We start from the raw sequence: 25,051 nt of genomic DNA on the forward strand, positions 1-25,051 counted from the left end.
CGAAGGCAGCGCATTTCCAGCACCCGCTCAAGATATATTACTGAGTATAACCCCTTTTGGGGATGCTTCACATTTTGTCTGACTAATTTGACCATTACCTTCCCTCCTTGAGCTTTTATCAGCAGCCTGTCTGTAGTTTATGACTCAGTGCTTTAGAAACAGAATTCCCAACACTGCGAACAATGCCTCCAGCCAGAGCCTGTTGGGATGGGGTGTGGGGAGTTATCGTTTCACTGATACCACATTTTTTAACTGAAACTTCAGGCCTGGTGTATGTTATATTTTAAAAAGGGGGGAAAAGGACAAGATAAGTTCCACATTGCCGGGGACGTAGCCTCATTGCCTAAGAGGTCTTGTGGGTGGTGTTCCTTTTAACAAGCAACTTATTACGTGTTGGGGATGAGGGCTCTGGGGGTGGGAAAGTGGGAAAGGGAAGCCCCAGGGTGTTGCATAATAACACATTGGCACCTTGGGAATACTTCCGGATGTGTGGGCTCCTGCGAAGTGAATGAGAATGCCACCATAAATCTGTCACCCACCCTCACACTGGTGTTACCAAAGCCAGGGAAAACATTCGCCCGACTAAATGGTCGGTGACAAAAAAATAAAAAAGAAGCGAAGGAAGGGACGAAGAAAACATGGAAGGAAGGATGGAAGGGAATCATTCAGCTGGGGAGGCAGCCGGGAAGGCAGAGCTGCAGAGCAGAAAATGCTGAGGCTCTCCGTCTGGAGATGGGATCACAGCTCTAGGAACCGTGTGACCTTGGGCAATTCAGGCATCCTAGTGGGTCTCAGATCCCTCATCTGGACATAAGAGACCTCACATAGGCTCACGTTAAACAAAGGTGCATGGCATAAGGCATGCCACCTGGTGGGTATCCATACACGGTGGTGTGGCTGACACTCACCCCCCACCTCAACACACACGGAGGTAATGGTTAGTGTGCAACTTGCTAGGAATGGGGCTAAACCTCGTAGCATCTTATGACAACAATCTTCAGTAGGGATTCTAAGTGACGATCAACAGAAACCAACTTTGCCTAACTTAAGCAAAACAAGCAAACAAGCAAAGTCTATTCACAGCATACTGGATACTTATGGAAGTCTCCCTAGGAGGGTTGGAGAGTGTTTTGAAGCCTGATTCCAAGCTCAGGATTAGCCCCCAGGACTGCTCTGGCGAAGACATCTCAGAGCTGTGGCCACACGAAGTCATTTCAGCACTCATGCTAGATGCTGTCATTGGTACTTTGGAAACACATGGGTTGTGGCCACTCCCGCCATCTTCATCAAAATGATGTCTGCAGGGTCCCTATGTCTTCTGATTCAGTCTTGGGTTGGTGTGTATGATTGGGGGTCAGGGGGAAAGCGTAGGTCACATGCCCACATTCAGCTACAAGGGAGACTGGGAGGAGGGGATGTTTGCATGACCAACTTCTGTCGTGGGGCTCTGCCTCACTAGTATTACAACAAGGAGAGTTCTTTCCTAAATCTAGGAAAGGGATTCAGATAATAAGTGTCCACAAATGTTGGTAAATATCTTCCAATTAAGTCCCAGGACTGTTACCATTTTCTGGATGAGAACACTGAGGCTGAGCGAAGGTCCCATGTCTAAGCCGTATATCAACCCAAGTCAGTCTCATTCAAGCCTGTTCTCTTGGCTACCATCTTGATCACCATCTTGACACATGCAGTGATGAGAACAACATGCACCCCAGCCAAGCCTCCCACACTCCAGTCTCATTTCTCTGACTCATTAAACCTGGATCTTCTGGGAGCCACAGATCCACTGTCTATTTTTCAACTCTTCTTCTTTGAGGAAGATGCCTTTCTAGACTCAAAGCCATGGAGTTCGTCCTTGGAATATAGTTCCTAGGCAATGGGATCTCTGGACAGACTCCTTTCTTCCTGGAATGTCCGGAATCTCTGTGTCTCTATCATGGAATTCTAAATGGTGAGCTGGGGGGTGCATAGCTGAGGTCCTTCCTCTAACACAACTAAACTCAATACACAGGGGGAACAGACAGCCTTCCCTGGACACCATCCACACCACCGACAGTTCTGTATTCCATTACACGAATTGCTCCACAGTAGTATGTTCCTTGCTCACCGCCAAAGCCCTACAAGACCAAGAGCTGTCCTGTAAAAAATATCTTGCAGGAAGCTCAGCACAGTTAGCTCTGGAGTCAGACTCTCTGGGTGGAAGTCCCAGCTCTACCACTTCACTGCATATCCTTAGTTCACTTCCCCATGCCTCAGCCTCCTCTTTTGAGAAGCAGGCACTACGAGGGTCATTAGGAGAATGAGAGTTATAAATGTGCTCGGCATACAATAGGTGTTCAGTACATATCAACAACAGCAGCAGAACACCTAGGATGTACTACAGAATAACAGTATATGAAGTGGATCTACGAGGCTCCAAGTCTCATCCTCTTGGTAACTCCCTCATCTTCACTCCTCTCCTCTTAAGCCTTTCAGTTAACACAGCTTGAAAATCATGATCTATTCCAGTCATTCTGGCCAAAGCGTAGGTGGGGAAGGAATACCCAAAGAGCTAAAGCGAGATAGGACTGGCCTCACAGTCTCCTAAGCCTTCCCACTGTATGTACAAAATTCAGTTATTTTTCTAAGAAATGGTGAACCATGTCATAACTTTCACCTCCTCTTTGCACTAGACTTCAGCAACCAATAGTATCAATGACCCCCAAATCCGTGGACCAACAAATGTTGTCTGTAAAGGGCCAGATAGTAAATATTTAAGGCTCTTTGGCCCACAGGGTCTCTGTTGCAACCACTCAATTCTAGGGTCATAGCAAAAAAGCAGCCATAGATAATAAGAGATGGGTGTGCTGTGTTCTAGAAAATTTTATTTACAAATATAGGTAGTAGGCCAGTTCTGGCCCAAGGATTGTAATTGGCAGATCCGTTCCATGGACAGTACCATATCCTAACTTAACCACATCGTACCTTCTTCCCATAAGCGCTGAAGTCACATGCCATCTTAGTGGCAGTAAAATAGGTGGACACTCTCCAGCAAGATCTGACAGTGATGTTGGGCGCCATGAGGATGATGGCAAAGGTGGTTCAAGCAGAACTCACGATTATCAGAAATCGTCACACGCTTTGGAAACCATACAACAGAAGTGCAGATAAGGCTCTTAGAGACCACCTAACCCAATCCTTTCAATTTATGGGCGGTAAACTGAGGTCCAGTCTAGGGAAGTGACTTGGCCAGCTTCAAGCAGCAAGTTCTCAGCACAGCTGGGACCAGAGATCCTGGTTTTCTTAAATTTAGTCCAAGGCTCTTTCCACCCTACCACTAGGCTCATATCAAGGTTTTATTATGACTCATACTCAAATCAACAGAGAAGAGAGAAAAAAAAATCTTCTGCCCTTTAAAAACCCAAGGCCCTGACCAGAAACAGTCCTGCTCTTCCTCCCTCCATATCTTCCTTTCTTTCCATCCACGAACAGTTTCGGGACACCTCTATTGTGTTGCTCAGCCCACACGTGGTGCCAAGGAGATAGTAGGTGCTCAATAAATGTGTCTGAGAATGGAATACAAGGTAAATGATACATGGTAAAAACCTCACAGAGCTCACAATATACCAGGGGAAGAAAGGTCTAAAAGCTCGCCTGCAATGTGCTGCAAACGCGAGGAACCGATGACATTTCCTCCCCTTTAGTCCTCCTAGAAAATTGCCTTTCGCTGAGAAATCTTCCCACTGACGTTTTCATCCCTTCCTTAGATGGAACACCTCTCTCTTTTGTACTTGCAAATGAATTGTGATTAGTTTTCACCTCCAGCCCAGGGGATTAGCCAGGGGACCTTTGATCTTCAGGTATCGATTTGCATCTTAAAGGAAGCATGATCTCATCTGGGCCAGCTCGAAATTCCATCCCTGCCCCCCAGCCCCCGTCTGTTTACCAGCCCCGGGCTGACCAGGGCCTCCCAAGTGGGGCTAAAACAACAAGATCAGCCAGACTCCTGGAGAAGGCAGAGGAAAACAAATTTCCCATCTGACTCCATAAAGGTGGGAAAAGGACATTTGCTTTCTAAACACAGGCTGGTCTGCTGGTCTGCTGGTCTGTTATTTCTCTTTCCTCAAGTCAGAGAGACTAGATCCTGGCTAGAGGCTGTATAGCAAAATGAACTGAGCTTGTGTGTGAGAATCGGACAAAATCAGGTTCGAGTCCTGGTTCTGTCTTCAATCCTAACCTGTGTGACTCTGGACATATTTTAAAATCTCTCTGGCTTTTGATTTTTCTCATCTCTAAAGTAAGAATAAAAGCCTTAAAAATCTATGCTAATAATTAACCTGGAAGTTGGCATGAAGAAAAGGAATAATGTATGTAAGGTAAAGCTTGATCAAAAGGGTTGCCCATCATCACCATCATCTATGAGATCATAAGCTCCATGAGGGCAGGGATACCTGCCATTTGTTTGTTTCCATTGCTGTATTCACTAGTACCTACAACAGTGCCTGGCCCCCTAGGAGGTACTCAATAAATATGTGTAATATAAAGGAGTGAATTATCATTTAGTTATAACTATTGCTGTTACTGTAACTGACTAGCCATTCTGTGCTGTCCACTTCTCCAGCCAGGCCCAGAGAAAGGACAAGGACTTACCGATGCAGTTGAAGGAAACTTCCTGTCGGCAGAAAAGGGAGCAGCCATCCCCATTGATCTTATTCATGTCATCACATTCTTCACCTTGGCTTCTGCAGAATGGATATAGAGGGGGAAATTTGTCAGATCAGCTTCAGACCCACAGCTGGACATGGAAAAGTCCCTCTCCGGGGCCAGGAACTTTCTGGTGAGGCCTCGGGCAAGTCCCTTTCCCTGTCTGAGTTTTCTGTTTCTTCCAAATGAGATGCGTACAAGGTGAATTTGTGAGATTCTGTTGTGTTTGCCTTACTGTGTTTCTGATGACAAAGTAGAATTCCTGCTTCAAACCCATTTGCTGAGATCTCCTTAGTTAAGTTAGCAAGTCAGGTGGGAGTAACAGGAGGATGAATGAACAAATGGATGCACAGACTTTGCTCCAGCGTGTCTGGGAAATCTCACTTCCATTTTATTTTTTAAACTTACTTATTTTAAAATTTTTATTTATTTATTTTTAGCTGGGTTGGGTCTTTTTTGCTGCATGTGGGCTTCCTCTAGTTGCACTGAGCAGGGGCTACTCTCCGTTGTGGTGCGTGGGCTTCTCATTGTGGTGGCTTCTCTTGTTGCAGAGCATGGGCTCTAGGCGCGCGGGCTTCAGTAGTTATGGTACACGGGCTCGGTAGTTGTGGTGCATGGGCTTAGCTGCTCCGCGGCACGTGGGATCTTCCTGGACCGGGGCTCAAACCCGAGTCCTCTGCATTGGCAGATGGATTCTTAACCACTGCGCTACCAGGGAAGACCCATCACTTCCACTTTAAAATTGAGAATTTGAAGAGAATTTTGGAGTCTCTAAGGTATAACTGCTGTTCTTCACGATGCCCTGCCTTAGCCCTATCCCCATACCCCCAGTGCACTTAAAGGTAAAGATTTTCTCCATCCATGTGTTCAGGTTTGATCTTCCTTAGATCAGAAAACACTGCCTTCTCCATTGGGTGTGTCATTTCATAGTGTTAAGAACGGTAAGGCCTGTGTCCTATGCTGTTAAGAAATAAAAATGTCCTCTCGTTTTATTTTGAGGAATTATTTCCATCACCTAAGGATGATTCTGCAGTGGTTAGGATGGGCAGAAAATGAGCAATGTTCTCTGAATTGGGCCTAGGGAAAGGGAAGGAGGAGTAACAACTGAAAGTTTGGATGGGTTACCACTTTCTTGAAAACTCCCATCCATTTATTTATTTATTTATCTGCATTTTGTCTGCGTTGGGTCTTTGTTGCTGCATGTGGGCTTTCTCTAGTTGCGGTGAGCAGGGGCTACTCTTCGTTGCAGTGCATGGGCTTCTCTTGTTGCAGAGCACGGGCTCTAGGCGCGCGGGCTTCAGTAGATGTGGCTCGCGGGCTCTAGAGCGCAGGCTCAGTAGTTGTGGCACACGGGCTTAGTTGCTCTGCGGCATGTGGGATCTTCCCGGACCAGGGCTCGAACCCATGTTCCCTGCATTGGCAGGCGGACTCTTAACCACTGAGCCACCAGGGAAGTCCCTCCCATCCTTTTAGTAACAGAAACTTGGGTTTAGAGCCCCATGTTCCAAACTGTGTGATCTCAGACAAGTCCCTTCATCTCTCTCTCTCTCTCTGATATTTCTATCTTTGACAATTTACATCAATTAAAATAAAAAATAATTAAACTTTCCATTCCTTAGTCACAGTAACCACATTTCAAGTCCTCCATAGCTGGATGTAGGAGTGGCAAATATATTGGACAGCACAGAACCTATTTCCAGTATTGCAGAAAAATCCATTGGACAGTGCTGTTCGGGGCGTTGAATCTCAGTCTTCTCATGGGCTAAAATGGAGATCATTACACCTACTCCTTAGTGTTGGTGCAAAAATGGAATGTAACTTAATGCGGCTGGCCTGGCGTGCGACATACAGTAGATGCTCAGAGAGTCACAGTTCCCATGCCCACCCACCTGTCCTGGGAGGTCTCCGCAGAGTGTGTGGCAGTTGCCCCTTCATCCCCAGAGACCAGCTGGGACCTGTCCCAGCATGGAAGAAGCCTCAGACTTTGCCTTTCACCCGGGCAATTACACTGGGAAATGTTTGTTGCTTTTAGGAGGTGTCAGAGTAGCAGGATGGTGCCTTGTAATCAATCCTTACAATGACTAGGACATTGCATTGATCTCTGAAGAGCCACCCAATTTCTCTCCTGTCTGCAAACCCATGAGAAAAGAATTCTGCTGATATATTCCAAGCTGGGCCCATATTCCAGTCTCTGCCAGCAAATCTTGCACTGGAAATTGGTGGTGGCCTTGTGCTTCTTAGCTATTTCGTGGGTTATCTGGGGAGAGATTTTTTTTTTTTTTTTTTTTTAACCTGGGCTGGTTTCCCTAAGCCACAAAGAACACTTCTAACCCATTCCCTCACCACCCAAACAATATGTTCTATTGGTTTAAGCAAAACATTAGGGTCGCCACAAATATCTTCTAGGCATGACAGATCTATCATTAGACAGACAGGTTCTGAGAAACCTTCTTTGACCTCCCAGGCTGGAGTGGGTGGCCATCTTCTCTGAGTCCAAAGACAAGGGGCTCCATCTATCAGAGCACTTGTCAAACTGACTGCCTTTGCCTGTTACTTGAGAGCACTCTATCCTAGGCTTTAAGATGCCAAAGGACGTGACAGAGGCTTTGTCATCCTAGCACCCTGACTCCTGGCACAGTGTCTGGGACAGAGCCGATAGCACGTGGTTACTCCTTGACTCGTCAGTTTTGCAGGGCTGTCAGTCACAGCAAGGCAATGGTAAATCCAGATGTGAACCTGGGCCCTGGGCTCACATCTTGGTTTTGCTCCTTACTGGGTGTGTAAGCTTCAGAAAACAATTTTAGTCTTTGTGTGCAAGTTGTCTCTTTCGTAAAGTATGGTAATAAGACCTATCTCACGGGGTTGTTGGAAGGACCCAAGGAGATCATAATGTCGCACAGTGCCTCCTGCCTAGTAGAGTCTCAATAAATATTTATAATTATCATTATAAGACTCATCCAGTGCTTTCATTCATCAGGGCCCTGAGTGTTGTAAATTCCTTTGCATATGTACAGTAAATTAGCGTGTATCATCCCATGAAAAATCCAATTAGTGAAGACGGCATCCTTTCTTTCCTTCAAAGTTTATTTTGTTTTGTTTTGTTTTTGCTTAGGGAATCATCCATAAGCTGCATTCAGTTTTCTACCAAGTATGTCAACAACGATTTGGTACCTGCAGGTAATTCAACATGTATTTGATGTCTATGCAGGATAGTAATTCTAGGTAAAAAAATACTAAAAATCTTTGTTAAGAAAACTATTTAAATTACTACTACTACTACTACTACTACTACTAGTTTTAGATCAGCGAGAAGAATGATATTGTTTGCAGTGTTTTACCAGTGCACTTATATCTGATTCCAAAATGGATAGACTGAGCCATAGATCAGTTCCTACATCTAGTGAGTTTCTTTTTTTATTCCTCGTGCTAAATTAGAAAATCCCAGATCACAATTATGGGTTGCCAGCAATGACCGTGACTGTTTCCTGGATATTCTGGATACGTAGCTCAGTCTTGTACCCACAGATGATAGGGCACCTTCCCTGGAGACTGTCTTGCTCAGGTGCTCAGGGTTCCATCAGACAACAGCTGCATCAAAAGCTAGAAGTCAGGGCTTCCCTGGTGGCGTAGTTGTTGAGAGTTCGCCTGCCGATGCAGGGGACACGGGTTCGTGCCCCGGTCCGGGAGGATCCCACGTGCCGCGGAGCGGCTGGGCCCGTGAGCCACGGCCGCTGAGCCTGCGCATCCAGAGCCTGTGCTCCTCAACGGGAGAGGCCACAGCAGTGAGAGGCCCGCATACCACAAAAAAAAAAAAGCTAGAAGTCGATGTCTTAATGTAGGAGAAAACAGTGACTATCTTCCCTTTGCCCACTTTTGTTACATTAAGCCCCAGAAACCATATCTTCATGTTTGGTTGTTGCATTTGGAGGAGGATCTTACACATGACAGCACGCCATCAATTTCATTCTCTGACAAGCGAGGAGTTTTATCTTCTATGCTTGAGGAGTCAAATTCTTGGCAATCAGGTGGTTTGCATCACAATTCAACCCTTAAAAATCCTTATATTATCTCCTCCGTATGGAAATTGAGATAATTCAGCTTTGAAATTGTACACGCAGGACATTTAAGACATGAATATATATCCCTGAGATACATCACTTCAGCAAGCCACTTGAAATTGTGCAAATAATCATTACTGGCCTTTATCAAGGTCAACATTAAAAAAAAGTCATTCGTTATTTCAGAAACTTGACTTAGTACCTTTCTCGTAACAGCTGGCACACTTCAGTGTGTATGGGGGTGCAGAATCTTACACATACTGTTATCTTTTTGCACAGTAAGTTGGGCAGTTGTAACTCACCGGCCCGCATCTGATCATATTCTCGACATCTACTTTTCCCTTCAATGCTGAGTCATGACCAGAAAGCAAACTGCTGGCCAATAACAGATGTCTGTGCAGATGGGTATTCTTGTACAAACTCTTTCCTTGCGTCACTGTGTCATCCTTGCTGTGTTCCTATCTGGTCCTTTCATTCCATAGCAGGTTTCCAGTGCATGTGACACACCACAAAGTCATCAGTACCAAATTAAATTGCTCTTGACCTCAAGCACTAGTGTCAATGATAAACTAAAAGAAATAGTCATCGAGCCCTTCTCTTTCATATGTGAACTATACCTATGAGCCGATCCATGTTCTGTACATCAGTGGTTTCATCCAACTGTGAAACAAGTTCTCTTTAGAGTGTCCCTCCCCCACAGAAATAGTCATTGCAATTCCATGTTGCACAGATATTACGTGACACCCAACAGTGCCATTTAATGAAGGAATTTTGCCAATAGCTTGTTGTGTCATCTCCATACGTAACATTTATCATTAAATCTGCCAATAGTTTTAAAAGTCCCTTAGCCATAGTGTGACTAGTAACTATATTCACAATAAAGAACACAATTTTAGCAATAAGGAACCTAATTGTGCATGATTCTTGGTCTCTTTTTCATCTCTAGGAAGAAAACCATTCAATTTAGTGACCGAAAATACTTCTGTGCTTATTCTGGAGGAAAAAACCCTCAAAGATTTACTTTTTTTTTTTCCAACAATGCGGAAGTCTTGATGGCTTCTTGCAACTATTTCTCAGTTGCATAACGTCTTGCCCTGTGGACAGGGGATGGATGGACTGATGATCCAATAAAATCCATTTTTTAGACACACAGCTTTATATCTTCTGATCACACTTTTCCTTTTTTGGCTGCTCGTGTGGAATCTTTACACTTGCCTCCCTGAACTTATAATCACGTTCAATATTCACTCTGGAGTACTGCTTACCATCACGGTTTCAACATTATAGAGAGTTGAAATATTTTGCTGTTTTTATAAGGCTCTGACCCAGTTTGTAAACTGTTGATATAACACAATACAACAGAAATAATAAATAAACATGCAGTTTTAAGAAATGTAAATGGTAACTAGCAAAGAATATAAAAGTGTTTGAACCTAGGTGCACTGTGTCCTGTTAAGTGAATGTGGCCTGGGGTGGAAAAAACTAATAGAATCCTGTAGGACACATAGAACAAGGGCATACTGGTAGTAAGTGCATAATGGTAGCTCTATGGAAATCTTATATTGTATTACATGCTTGAGAAACGTGTTTGTTCAAAAAAGAATCATTGCTTTCCTCTGAGGCCAGCGAGCTGCTTGCAGACAAATTGGCAGACTTCTGAGGATCCCTCGTAACCCACAGCTCAACCCTGAAGAGTATCCCATAAGCTCTTCTATTTGGCACCCTGACCATGTCTTGGCCTACTTAACATCGCTCCCACTCCCCTCGTTAGTTAGGCCTACTTACTTCTGGATGATGCCATCACCGCAGTACCCACTTCCGTGGATGTAAGTGGCAGCAGGTGACGGCTCACTCTCTTCGTTTCCTGAGATAGTGATGACCCAGTACTGGTACACACTGCCAAGATGTAGATCCCTGGAAAACATAAAGAAGACTATTAACTATACAGATGCGAGGCCGGGGACAAACAAAATGGATCCCCTCGAGTACATGTCTACCAGTCGTGCTTGTTTTTGATATCACATGCACATTTAATTATCCAATAATTTTATTTGTTTGTTTTTTTTTAATTTTACTGAGGTAGAGTTGATTTACAATGTTGTGTTAATTTCTGCTGGACAGCAAAGTGACTCAGTTATACATATATATATTCCTTTTCATATTCTTTTCCATTTTGGTTTATCACAGGAGATTGAATAGAGTTCCCTGTGCTATACAGTAGGACATTGTTGTTTATCCAACCTATGTATACTAGTTTGCATCTGCTAATCCCAAACTCCTAACCCTTCCCTCCCCCACCCCCCTCGGCAACCACAAAGCTGTTCTCTATGTCTGTGAGTCTGTTCCTGTTTCATAGATATGTTCATTTATGTCATATTTTAGATTCCACATATAAGTTAGTTATCCAATAATTTTTAATGTCTACGGTGATGAAGGCACTCTCCCATACATGATGGACTACACTAAAATGTAGCATCTAAATGTCACTAAAATGACACAGTACCATGAATATTACTAGGTACTTTTTATCTTTAATTTAACCCTTACAATAACCCTGGTGGATAAGAATTGTATGGTATGTGCCCCATAATGAAGGTGTTTGGGAGAACGTCATCCAGGAAAAAATAAATGGGAGAAGCAAAGGCACAGAGGTGGGAAAGCACCATGTGAGATTCTGTGGGCGCTGTCTGATCTATTGCCCTCTTTTTAAGATCTGAGCAGAAACCCCATTACAAGCAAGCAAGCCCTTTCCTTACGTTTCACATCCAGTGATTCTCCATCTCCCTTCCACTTGCTCCTCCCTGTGCCTCTCACTCTTGACTAAATTAATAATAATAGCAGCATCTATTAATTGAATGTCAGGACCGGGGCCAAGCACTTTCCATGTGTTTTCTCATTTGAGAACCAAAACAATACTACATGTGTACTAGTCGTTTCATGTTTATTTTACAGATGATGGATCTGAGGCACAGAGAGATCAAGCAAAATGCTTACAACCATATGACATTAAATTATATCCTGCAGTCTGCCTCCCTAATCCCTAGTTCAGGTTTGTTTTAACAATCTCGCTCCTTACAAAGGGGCATCTTGTCCTGGAACCGCAATTCCAGGCACTGGTTCTTGCTAGCTTTCCAATTTGCCTAGATTGCGTCTCTCCTTCGCTCTCAAGACCTCCTAGAGCAATGCCTGTTCTACCTTCCTCACACTCAACCTTATACCAGATTACCTCCCTCCCCTTCTTATCCCCTCTCATCTCCCTGCTTGAATTCCCCTGCCATCAAAGGAATCTGGCTACTGCCAATTATCTTCCAAGGCAAAGGTGTATTTATCCACATGACCAAATCACCATCCTCATTTCCTTTTTGACCATTTTCAGAAGGAAATGTTATTCTCTTTCATCTCCCTCTGCACCAATTATTTACATTTTAATAATAAAAATGTGTCATGGGAAAAAACATAAAATGGTCATGAAGAGAATTCCTATCAGATTCCAGAGTTGGGGTGAGGGGGGATTCCATAAACAAAAGGACAGTGTCAAAAACATCTCAAGTTCTCCTGCCCATCTGTTGTTTCAGCTGCTCTGAGGGCTAGGGCTGTCTGGATAAGTCCAATAAGATAGCAGGTGCAGCGACAACAGTCAGACAACGTCTCCTGACTCTCAACACAATGATGAGCTGGAGTTTATGAGCACTGAAGGAGGCTGGTGAGGAACACAGCCTTCCTGAGAATGTTGGGCTTATTACCCAAAGAAGAGTTTGTTTCAGCAGTGCTGGAGCAGACAGGAATATTGAGGGTAGACCAGAAGTCCCTGGGGATTCCAGCAGGGCTCTGTCAATGAAAACTAAGTGGATGAAATGCATAAAAATCTTGAGATACTGTATGTATGAATGTATGAATAACTGGTGCCTTGTAAACCTCTGAAATGCTGATTTGTTGATATAATTATGGGCCTTTAAAAAAGTTTACTGGATATTTTAACCACCTCTAGACTAATGAATGTACACATTTTCAGATAATGCTTCTAAAGCTGGAATATTGTGGCAGGGGGAAGAGTGATGTTCCCAGGGGAAACATGAAGGTACAAGATAAAGATGACATGCATTCTACTGTACATTAATTTTCTCTAAAATATGGAGGTACATTTTATATTAAACAGTCATGGCCGTGTTACGGAATAAAATTAAGATGTTTCTTCAGGCTACCTCCCAGGCCACTGGGGGCATATGGGCACTGTTTGAAGCAGATGGAGCACTTCTGTGGAAAAGCGTGAGAGTGTGAAAATTACTTCTCTACATTGTGCTTTTCATTTGTGGTGTGTGTCCAAATGATTTACGGATGATAATATTCAGGTGCTCTGCTAATATTTGTGAATGCTCTCCTCCTCCCCATACCTTGCCCTCCCTCCTCCCCTTCCTCTCCTTCTCAGGAAACACCACTGGGAGGCAAGCAAACATGTGTTTCCATCCTGGCTTCATCATTTGCCAGCTGAGAAGTCATAGGCAGGAGCCTATTTCAAATTAGCCATAAACCTAGTTTCACAGCCTTTTCCCACAGATCGAATGTAAGAACATATATAAAGCACCTATGTGCCCAGCCAATGATAGACAGTTAACAAACGTTAACCCATTACAATTACTGCTGAATTATCAACATTCTCACTCCCTGGAATTATGCTGTGCTCTCTTTCCTAGAAGGGAAGAAGTGACAGATAACTCAATATAAACTTGGTTTGGTAAACCCATGAAGATGAATGAGGCCGCCATCTATCACGTGGGCCACAGCTTGATGGAAAGTCTCTTTTCTACCATATCGTTTGGGTAGAACACCCTCACTGCCTGCAGCTTGCTGTCTCTCTAGGTGGCTATTCTCTACTTCTGCAATTTGTGGATCCCAGAAGGTTTGTCTTTACCCTGGGGCAAAATCTGTCCCCCAGTAACTTCCACTACTGTCCTCCTTGTTACCCACCAGCATCACATAGAACATATCTGATTGGTAGAGAAACCTTAATAACCCTCCTTACAAACTGTGTGTGCGTGGCACATGCATCATTATCTCACAGAAGCCGGAGAGTGGCTCTTTGAAGCAGGGGCTGTTATCCCAAGTTTTCGGATAGGAAAACAGAAGCCCAAGTCATTCCCTTCATAAAAAGCTAGGGAAGAAAGAACAGGATACAAATGCTATTAAAAAGATTATACTTTTCCACTGAAGAATTCTTGTGATAAAACTACATGTTCTCCAAGTTAAAGTTACCATTAATGCTAAACTAGGGCTCTTTTCTCAAGAGCCTAAGGTAGAAGAGAGTTCTTTCAGAAGGACAGGGTAGTGGCTTCTGAAGGCTTTGCTGGAGGTTAGGACCTATTTCATGGTTGGTCTAAAAGTAGGACATTTATGTCAAGTTGTTCCTTTCAGCTGCTCTGAAAACCATCTGGAAAGTCTTATGCTGTCACTTGAACTCCTTCCCCTCCTGAGCCTCCCACATCCAGGCAGACCCTAAACCTTGTCAATTTCCCCCACCCAACAGCTTCCATGTCATTCCCTCTGCACCCCTGCTGCCACCTACATCCCAAACTTGATGGCTGAAGCAGCCTCTGGCTTGCCCTCCTGCCTCTAGCATCTCCCTTTTCCAGTCTTTCCAACACCATCGGAATATTCTTAGATCCAAAGCTACTCTCCAGCTCAATATCTCCCCACTTAGTGCAGTGATGGGAGCATGCTACCAAGCTGAAACTTCCTATTTACTCTTTGTTTGGAACTAAAATTTTATCACTTCATCTGAAACATGATTAGCTTCATCACTTCTGATTTCTCTCATAGAATTCTGAGGGCCATTTTATTTTATCTTTATTTAAAAAGCTAACCTCCACTAGTAGTTCATCATTCATTCTTCACACTGCATCTCACATTAATTTCATGTTTTTAGCTAGTAAATTTAAATGACAGTATTTAAACGTGATGAGATTATTTTGAAGGGTTGTTTTTTTGCAGCCTTGGTAGGACTTCTTTTTTTTAATGTTTTTAATGTTTAACCATCATTGTTTCACAAATGTCTCAAATGACGTATCTGCCTTAGGTTTGCATTTCTGGCGATTAGAAACAAAAATAGTGACATTCCTAAGTGGTATGATTTTTCTGTATTTCTCCTCAGAAAATGTATTGATGGTAAATGTGTATCAAATTTGGAGCACAACCTTATAGAAAATTCAGTTACATATTATAAAATCATTATCTTAAGAATAGGTATGTTATTAAGGAGCCTAAGTACCCCATGACTTAGCTTTTGGCAAAAACGTCTATTTCTTAAAATTATGGTGTGTAATTAATATCATGATAGGTCAATTAAAAACCCCTCTGAAATCTACAGGCAAGTCACTTTACTTCTTTCAGTCTGTTTTTCTATCTTTTAATTAAGATATATGATTCTTCTCCCATACCAATGTGAAGATAAAATGAGAGCTATGAAAGTACAATAGGAGAAAGAGGAAGGGAGAACCTCATTGCACAATGGAAATATTCCATTTTGCTTCTTCTAGGAAACTCTCTCTGAGCCTTTTTTTTTTTTTTGCGGTACGCGGGCCTCTCACTGTTGTGGCCTCTCCCGTTGCGGAGCACAGGCTCCGGACGCGCAGGCTCAGCGGCCATGGCTCACGGGCCCAGCCGCTCTGCGGCACGTGGGATCTTCCCAGACCGGGGCACGAACCCACGTCCCCTGCATCGGCAGGCGGACTCTCAACCAGTGTGCCACCAGGGAAGCCCCTCTCTGAGGCTCTTGATTCCTCCTTATTGGCCTCCTATTGTTTCCATATTATAGCATTCATTTATCACACTCTATGTCTCCAAATAGTCTGTGTAACTAAACTGTGTTATACTTTTTTGATATTCCACCTTCTGCAATAATTATAGCAATTGTAGTTTCCATTTGTTTCCTATTTATCATATGCCAAGCACTATGCCTTCATATGAATACTATCATTTAATCAAAACAACAGTCCCTTGAATAATTACTATGAAAAGTTTTCAGATAAGGAAACTAACACTTAGGAAGGTTAAGCTATCTGCCTATAGTCACACTGCTTTTGTCAGAGGGCAGGGACTTGAGCCAAGTCTAATTCCATCCCAAGACAGTGCTATCTGGAGACGGAAGCCACAGCTGTTATAAACTGGAAAATACAGCAGAATAGAAGTAAGACCTAGTTTTGGAACCAAGTAGAGTATCCATACAAAGCCCAGTTGGAAAGTTCTAGAAGTCAGGAGAGACGCGCATCCTTTTAAACACCACCACTGACTCACTCACCATGGGCAAGCCATTTCCTCTCTCTGAACATCCATTTCTTCATCTACAAAATGGGAATCTGGGAAGAAAGTGACGAGCAGCTCTAATTCAATGAGGAATGTAGTGCTGCATCTTTCTGCCATGAGATTTTCTACAAGCTAGAAGCTGCCTCAGCAGTTAAAATTCTGCACTGAGAATGGGTATAGCTCAAGATCTACCACCCAGATTGACTGAGCTGGGAGACACGGCAGGGGGAGCACCTAGGATGCCTCTGGCTTAGGAAGAGTCCAAGTATTCCAGTGCTGCCTTGGACTAAGGGTGAGAGGGTAATGCCTGGGCACTTTGTATACCATCTTCCAGCCAAGAATGGGAAGAGAAGGAAACGATCACTTTTTGAGCCTGAGATGATGTGCCAAGGGACTTTAAACATACCATTACAATTGTTTTAAATAGAAAATACATTAATTGCATAGAAGAGTACAAAGACCACTATAACAAATGTCTGTACACTTACTCCCCAGCTTTGTCAAATTATAACCTTTTGCCATATTTTCTCCATATCTTTTATTTTTGGTGTAAAAGAAATAAAATATACTGTTTTATATATTTGTTTTCAACCTACCCGTGTGCTCTACCTGTATCCCATTTCCCTCTCTCCCATGAATGTTTTTACACTTCTTGAACGTACGTATTGTTTTGCATGTTTTGAACCTCCCAGATGTTTTAATACTATATTTATTATTATGCATCTGGCTTTATTTATTTTTTTTACCAAGCATTGCTTTTGAGATCATACATATTGATCACGTAGATGATCAATAGATCTGCACGTGGATCTAGCTCATTATTTTCACTGACATAAGTCTTTTACTGTATGAACATAACATACTACATCTGATAGGCACCTGGGTGATATCTCTCTTATTAGTAGTATCATTATTATGTAATCTTTTTTGTTATTTCCAATAATGTTGCCTTAAACATTTGCATCCATGTTCCTTTGCACATAAAGCAAGAGTTTCTGAAGGAAATATATCTAAAGTGGTACCGCTAGGTTACAGATAATCGCGTCTTCAGCTTTATTAGATGTTGCCAAATTATTATCCAAAATCATTGTACCAATGAACGCACCTACCAGCAGATTTCCCATTGTTCCAGGTCCCTGGCTGCACTTGATTCCACCGAACATTTGAATTTTGGCCAATCTGATGGGTATTAAATGGTATTTAATTACTATTTTACTTTGTGTTTCCCTGATTACCAACAAGCCTGAGTATCATTTCATGTGTTTGCAGACCACGTATGTTTCTAGCATGCTGATTGCTTGTTCATCACTTTGGCCTATTTTAAATTGGGTTCTTTTTCTTTACTGATATGTCATGCATTTATAGTTACTGGATACTAATCCTTTGTAATGAAAAGCTCTGCAAATACCATTTCTAAGTCTGTGACTCCTAGCTTTGTTTCTTTCATTCTGTTTAGGTTGTTTTGTTGAATAAAATTTTTTAATCATTTCCTTCTTGATTTGTCCTTTTCATGGCTTGTTGAATAAACGTTTCTTTACTCCAAGGTGTTAAGATAGTATCCCCTATTTCCTTTCAATAGCTTTAAGTTTTATTTTTACATGTATGGCTTCAATCAACTACAAATAGTTTTTTAAATGATGTGTGGTAAGGATTGTTTTCCCCCCAAATAGGGATGAATCATTTGTCTGACGTTATTTATGTGAAAGTTAATCCTTTCACTACTGAATTGTGATGCTGCCTTTGCCATATATCATTCAGAACTTAGATAAGTTTTTTTTTTTCTGGGTTATCTTGTTTCATTAGTCTATTTTTTTCTATTATCTTATCAATAGCAGTCTGTCTTAATTTCCATAGTTTTAAACAAGTCGAGTTACGCTACAAGTCCATTCTATACTTTGGTTTTAGCAAAAGACCCTTTTTGCTCTCTCATGTGAAATTTTAGTTTCATTTTTTGAAATGCCTGTTGGGATTTTAATTCCAATTTCATTGAGTTTATAGATGCATTTGAGGATAAAAGACTTCTTTATGACACTGTATCCCCCATTTATACACACAGTTTATCTCTTTATTTATTTAGGTCTTCCTTTATGATTTCAGTAAAGTTTTAAGGCTTTCTTCATAAAAATTGTGATGATTTTTTATTAGGGATATATTCCTAACTCTAAGCATTTTATAGATGTCAGTACTACAGTAAATGATAGCTTTAATCTATCTATCCATCCACACACATGTAAGCATCCATGTGCATGTATATCTATATTTGTATCCTCATGTCTTGTAGCTGACAAAGAATAATTTATAAATTGATATTCTATTCATATGTTCTCATAGACTGTTTTATTCATTCCAGTAATTTGTTGATTCTTATTAATTTTTCTTTGTAGTCTCTTACAGATGAGGATAATGATAGTTTTATTTATTTACCTATCTATCTATCTATTTATTTATTTATGGTTACGATGAGTCTTCATTGCTGCCTGCGGGCTTCCTCTAGTTGCGGCGAGCGGGGGGCTACTCTCCCTTGCGGTGCACGGGCTTCTCATTGCGCTGGCTTCCCTTGCTGTGGAGCACAGGCTCTAGGAGCGCGGGGTTTCAGTAGTTGTGGCATTTGGGCTCAGTAGCTGTGGCTCGCGGGCTGTAGAATGCAGGCTCAGTAGCTGTGGCTCACGGGCTTAGCTGCTCCATGGCATGTGGGATCTTCCTGAACCAAGGATCAAACCTGTTTTCCCCTGCATTGGCAGGCGGATTCTTAACCACTGAGCCACCAGGGAAGTCCCAAGTTTCTCCCTTTTCAATCCTCAGAAATTTTGTTGGTATTTCTCGCCAAGCTGGTTTAGGTAGAACCAATGGTGTTACTAGTTTTGTTTTGTTTTCTATCATGAAGGGACCTGATTTTATTAAGAGTTTTAAAATTCTGCATCTAGTAAGACAATTTTATTTTAAAACATCATTTCATATGCTGGTATTGTGAATTACATTCATAGACCATCTAACTTTAAAGTCTCATCTTATTCTAGGAAAATCCAGCTTTGACACAATGTGTGTGTCTGTTTGAGTGTGTGGCTTTTAATACATTGATAAATTCTGTCTGCTATTAACTTGTGTAAGGTTTTTGCTTTTTGGTCATACATTTAATTGACCAAAAATTTTTATCTTCTTCATTTATTTACTTGTCCACTTGTTTACTTGTTTATATATTTATGTGCTGTGTTGTGGACAGAAATACTGTTCTATGTGATACTGATTCTTTGATATTTGCTGAGATCCATTTTTTGGCCTGGGACATGGTAAATTAAAAGAAAAAGTGTTCTACATATCCTAGAAGAAAATATTTATACTTAATTCAGTAGCAGGGTCCTATATATTTTTATCAGATGACATATTTTTGTGTTGTTCAAAATCATCTATATCATTATTTTAGTTTGCTTGTTCTATTAATTATGGAGAAAGGTATGTCAAAATATCATAATATTATGGGTTTATCACTTTTTTTTAGGTAAGAGTCATGTTTGATTTATATATTTATTTATTTATTTGGTATATCCAAGCTCAAAATCATTATATACCTTCCTTTTATCTTTATATGGTGAACTCTTTATCTTAGAATTTTTTTTTTGTCTTAATGTTTCCTTTGCCTGATGATAATATTAATGTAACATTTTGGTTAGTATTTGCCTGGCAAATATTCTGCATTCCTTTACCTTTTACCTTTCAGTGAACTTAGCTTTAGTTAAATCCAACCTGAGAGTCTTCACTTTCATAGTCGACTTTAATCTGATTAGTGTAATGACTAGTACATTAGATTTATTTCTCCCATCTTCTTTGTGCTTTCCATTTATCATTATTTTTCTCCGCTTATTTATTTTCCCCCTTTCTCGCTTTCATTTGGGTGTACTGGATTTCTTTATTTCTACTCTTTAGCTCTTCTTAGTCCGTCCATCTAATTTTTGCAGACTATATTTTCTAATTATATTTCTTTTTTTGGTTATACTAAAATACAAATATGCATACTTATTATCAAAATTTAATAAAAACTCTGATGTTGATTTCTGACCCTTACTCTTATATTTTTGTGTTTTTTTAATTTTGACATGTCAACTCATGTTCATTTGGTTTTAATCTGTGACAATCATGTGTCCCCAAGGTGAAGTCTATATCCTCCCTCAGAGGATAACTTCTAGGTACCCTTGGAACATTACTTGTCTAGAACGATTTCTTCTTCAGCACAGGCTCCGGACGCGCAGGCTCAGCGGCCATGGCTCACAGGCCCAGCCGTTCCGCGGCATGTGGGATCTTCCCGGACCGGGGCACAAACCTGTGTCCCCTGCATCGGCAGGCGGACTCTCAACCACTGCGCCACCAGGGAAGCCCCCTTCTTCTTCTTCTTCTTTCTTTTCTAGTTAGTTTTTCAGTTTAGGCATTCCCGGACCATACTAAGCAGTGTAAACTCAAATTTCAAATCTTTCTGAGGTATAGGACATAGACATAGATATGTTTTCCCTAGTATACTCTTTCACTAAGCATGTAGACTTTCAGAGGTCCTAACCTTATTTTGAAGCCTTTAGTTATAAGTCCCCACCTGCAGAGTTTCAGGGCCAAATCTCCACTCCTAGAATAAGCAAGCATATTTAATCCACTCAGTTGCCAAAACTGATGGCTCTCCCTTATCCAAACTACATCAATAAAACTAGATTCAGGGCTTACCTGTCTAGTTCTCAGTTCCATTTTTTTTTTTTTTTTTGCCTTTACCAACACATTTTTTGACTCCTCTGATCTCAGTCATGCATTTTAAAGGATGCTAGTTATATCAGTTGTATTTTATCTGGAATAGAGGTTTGTACTGGAAGTATTTTTAGTTTGTTAGTCCACCATATTTCCACATACAATTTCTAAAATATACCTGTAAGGTAGAAATCATTTGCATTGTGCAGTTGAGGTTCAGTGTAGTTCAGTGATCTGCCCAAGGTCAGGGAGATAATAATTATAAAGCAGAATTTAAATCATGCTGTTTCACTCTAGAACTCTTGACCTCTCCATGATATTGAGATGACTCCTTGGGTAAGTACATGCTAGTGTGCAATGCATTAATATCCAATCAAGTACAGAGCACTGCAACTATCTGAAGATAAGGCAAGCTCCCCCTTATAGTCCTACAGTCTTTTAGGAAGCTGCAAGTCAGACTAAAGTAGATTTTACTTCTTATGTAGAATTATAGAGCAAAATAGCTTAAGCACTAACATATTGCTAGGTGAGAGCCGATTTTTTTTTTTTAATTGAGAACGGATAGTATACTATCCCAACTGCTTTATGTTTTTTTCTATCCATAAAGGTTACCTATGCTTGCCTTAACAAATTAGAACACTACGTAAAATAATTAAAATAAAGTAAAATTATATCAAATTCCATCACCTTGAGGCAGCTATCAAGAACATTTTGGTCAGCAACCCTTCATGTATCTTTTAATGTATAATCATACACAAACACATACAATTTTCTATGAATATAAGATCACAAATACGTCAATACCACTTCATCTCTAGTGTTCATGAAAAAAGGCGCATAGGAGAAGTAAACCCAGCTAGCTAGCTTTATGTGAGCTAACTACTTTCATGGCTTTGACTACTTTTTCAAATTCTGGATAAATATATTTATATCATTTCATTTGTTCATCCATTCATTCATCCAAATAGCATTCACTGGGTTGTCCCAGCTTTTCCTAGGTTTCTTGGATTCAAAGATCAGTAAAATATAGTCCTGCCTTTAGGATGCTCATAGGCTTTTGGGGAAGAAAAGACATTAAAATGAATGGCTTTAACGCAGCGTAATATATACAATGGAATATTACTCAGGCATAAAAAGAAACAAAATTGAGTTATTTGTAGTGAGGTGGATGGACCTAGAGTCCGTTATACAGAGTGAAGTAAGTCAGAAAGAGAAAGACAAATACCGTATGCTAACACATATATATGGAATCTAAGAAAAAAAAAATGTCATGAAGAACCTAGGGGTAAGACGGGAATAAAGACACAGACCTCCTAGAGAATGGACTTGAGGATATGGAGAGGGGGAAGGGTAAGCTGTGACAAAGTGAGAGAGTGGCATGGACATACATACACTACCAAACGTAAAATAGATAGCTAGTGGGAAGCAGCCGCATAGCACAGGGAGATCAGCTCGGTGCTTTGTGACCACCTAGAGGGGTGGGATAGGGAGGGTGGGAGGGAGGGAGACGCAAGAGGGAAGAGATATGGGAACATATGTGTATGTATAACTGATTCACTTTGTTATAAAGCAGAAACTAACACACCATGGTAAAGCAATTATACTCCAATAAAGATGTAAAAAAAAAAAAAAAAAGGGTAGGGGTCTGTAGGGAGCACGAGTAGTATCAGACACAGGCTGTGGAGGAGTCTGAACTCCTCAAAGAAGGTATACTGGCTGGACAGGAGGGGTAAGGAGAAGCCAAGCCATGAGGAGGAGGACAGAAATGGCTTTTGAGTCAAAGGGCATAATAATATTTGTTTTGTGGAAGACAATTTTGGTAGCAGTATATAGATAACTGGTTTGGGGGAAAGTAGAAAGACCAAGTATCTGCCCATGGGATGGACTGATGCAGGAATACATTGAGTTCCTACCAAGTTTTGGCACCATGCTACACGTCGTCATATTCTATTTTGATTGAAAAGAACTAAAACTGACAACAAAATATCCTTCCTCACTGAATGACTGAAGCTGTGTGTAGTCTTCTCCAAAGAATTTCTTAACATTCCTACATTAAGGTTACATACACTGTTTTTTCCTACATGTGATAACAATATACTCCTTCATTCCAATTTTGTTTGGGTATCACCCTGAATTCTTAAGAGAACACTTTACTTTTGTTCTAGGTTGAGAGGTACTTTGGTCTTATGTTTTATTGGAAGAGGGCTGTTGTGGATTATTTAAGTAGATAGAGAATATCCTCTGCCCTTGGGAAGGGACAACATGAAAGGCAGTTTGACGTCACTGTGGATGTCACCTGGACCACGTCAGGAAAAATGACTATGGTTATTCCATTAACTTTGGTTGTGATTTTCGGTGAATTAGTTCTCCTCTCTGGACCTTGCTTTCCTTGGGCAATTCAAATAAAAAGCATGTATGGAGCTTCTGGCAGGAGTCATTCCAAAGATGAAGAAGATACCACCATCCCTGATCTCAAATAGTTCAATGGGCAAAAGAGAGGATAAGCCTAGTACAGTGTGACTATAATTCAAGTCAGAGCTTGAAGAGCACCAACGGAGAGGAGGGTCCCATTGTGGTTAGAAGGATGAGAAAGGGAGAGTCCTGACACCTAGGTTAGGTTGATCCCTTCTACAGGTGTCCATATCGCCCCATACTTTATTAGAAAACTCACACCCTTTGTTGTAATCAGATGCCTGTCTTCCATGGTGTACATTAAGCGCTCTAAGGACAGAAAAAAAACCATGAGCCTTTCATTGCTACATCTCTGTACCTAGCACAGTGCTTGGCACAGACTAGGTTTCCAACAATACCCGCTGAAGGAATTAATAGTCGGAGACAGTGCACGTGCGGGACATGTCAAGACGTAAATGATAAGCATGGTAGTCTGGGCAGTAGGAACAGCACAGAACAGGACACAGGTTAACCTTCTGAGATAAAGAACAGTGCATTAAGACTGGCCTGCAGGGTAAGCCAAAGGAAGTGCTAAAGTTTCACGAGAATGGTCAGTTGAGAGTGTAAGGTAGATGGTGGAGGGTTCTGAGGCGAGATGTTAGGGCTTGAGTCACGGAGGGATGGAAATCCACTGTTTTAAAAGCAGGGGACTGGATGCAATGATTTCCCAAGTCCCACACCTCCAGCTGCAGAAGTCAGAACTTAGATGTGTCAGCAGTAGTCGAGACACTGAACCGGCACCCAGGGCTTTAGACAGCCTGGGTTCCCTCCACTGCCACCTACCCTCCTACCGAACCGGCACTCAGTAGACTGCGGCCCTTTCCATTCATGTGGAAATTAAAGTTTTGCTTTAATAAAATCTTAATCTCAGAATGGTGAGATTCCATTGCCAAGAAAAGAATCTCTGTTTGGGAAAATGGACTTTGGTCTTACAATATCCATCCACTATTATCCCTGGTGACCACTGTGAGCTCCAACCCACGGTCTGGACTAAATGAATGAGGAATGAGAAGGCAGGGATCTGAGAATCCACTGGGCATGTGTATCCCTCCCAATGGGGCTAGGGTCCACCCCTGTCACACAGGTAACACACAGCTCATTCTTTTCAGACTGACAGTGCCGCCCTCACTCTGTACAAGGCTCAGGAAGGAGCAAATGTATACATGCAACTGATTAATTCCAGCAGCCTTGGATATAATTGTACAAAGATTTGCCCTGGTACCAATTTAAAACTCAGTAGCACATTTAATAAAACTAACAGTTTGCAGCCACGGCCTTTGTTATTTTGTTTTAATCATCTTTTACCACCAACTGAAATGATTTTCTACTTTCTTGGTGCAGTGAAATAAAATCCAAGAGAAAGAATGGGGGGACAATGTGGAAATTATAAAAGATTCAGAGTTTCAAATCCTGGGATAAGGTCACAGCAGCCCTGAGAGTTAACTGGTTGTTTGTGGCAGGCTGAGATTTGAAGGGAAGACATTTACCAGTTTGGGGGAAACGCCACACCTGTATAGCATTAAAGAAAGGAGAGAGGAAAAGAACTACAAGGGACTCTTGTTTTTCCTGAATGCAACCAGAGGTGATGTGTGACAGCTTCCCCAAACACCCCTGCTGGTGATGGACAGGTCTCCTGATCGCAGAGCAGGGGCCTGTGACAAACTGACCGGTCGCCAAGACCCCTGGGAGCCCAAACACCAGATATAGTCGGACGTAAACAAGGCATGCAGCACAGTGTGAAAATGGAGGCCACACGGGGGCCAGGAGTCAACAGGGGAACCCAGTGACAGCTGGTGATTGAGCGGCACCAACTGAACACAGTTGTTGAGGACCAGGGGCCA

The 25,051-nt window shown here is 41.7% G+C and overlaps 1 protein-coding gene across 1 annotated transcript in view; it reads right to left on the bottom strand.

The window, feature by feature from the left end:
- The window catches only part of PAPPA (pappalysin 1), a 208,784-nt gene that overhangs the window by 86,507 nt on the left and 97,226 nt on the right, over positions 1-25,051 (bottom strand). The window contains exons 8-9 of the mRNA XM_027105071.1: positions 10,527-10,655; positions 4,630-4,721 (exon numbers count right to left, since the gene is read on the bottom strand). Of these exons, the coding sequence (XP_026960872.1) occupies positions 4,630-4,721; positions 10,527-10,655 (221 nt within the window). The remainder of the gene's footprint in view (positions 1-4,629; positions 4,722-10,526; positions 10,656-25,051) is intronic.

Source organism: Aethalodelphis obliquidens, unplaced genomic scaffold (assembly GCF_003676395.1).
Source record: "Aethalodelphis obliquidens isolate GAN/ISIS:26980383/991018 unplaced genomic scaffold, ASM367639v1 scaffold7, whole genome shotgun sequence".
NCBI classification, from domain to species: Eukaryota; Metazoa; Chordata; class Mammalia; order Artiodactyla; family Delphinidae; genus Aethalodelphis; species Aethalodelphis obliquidens.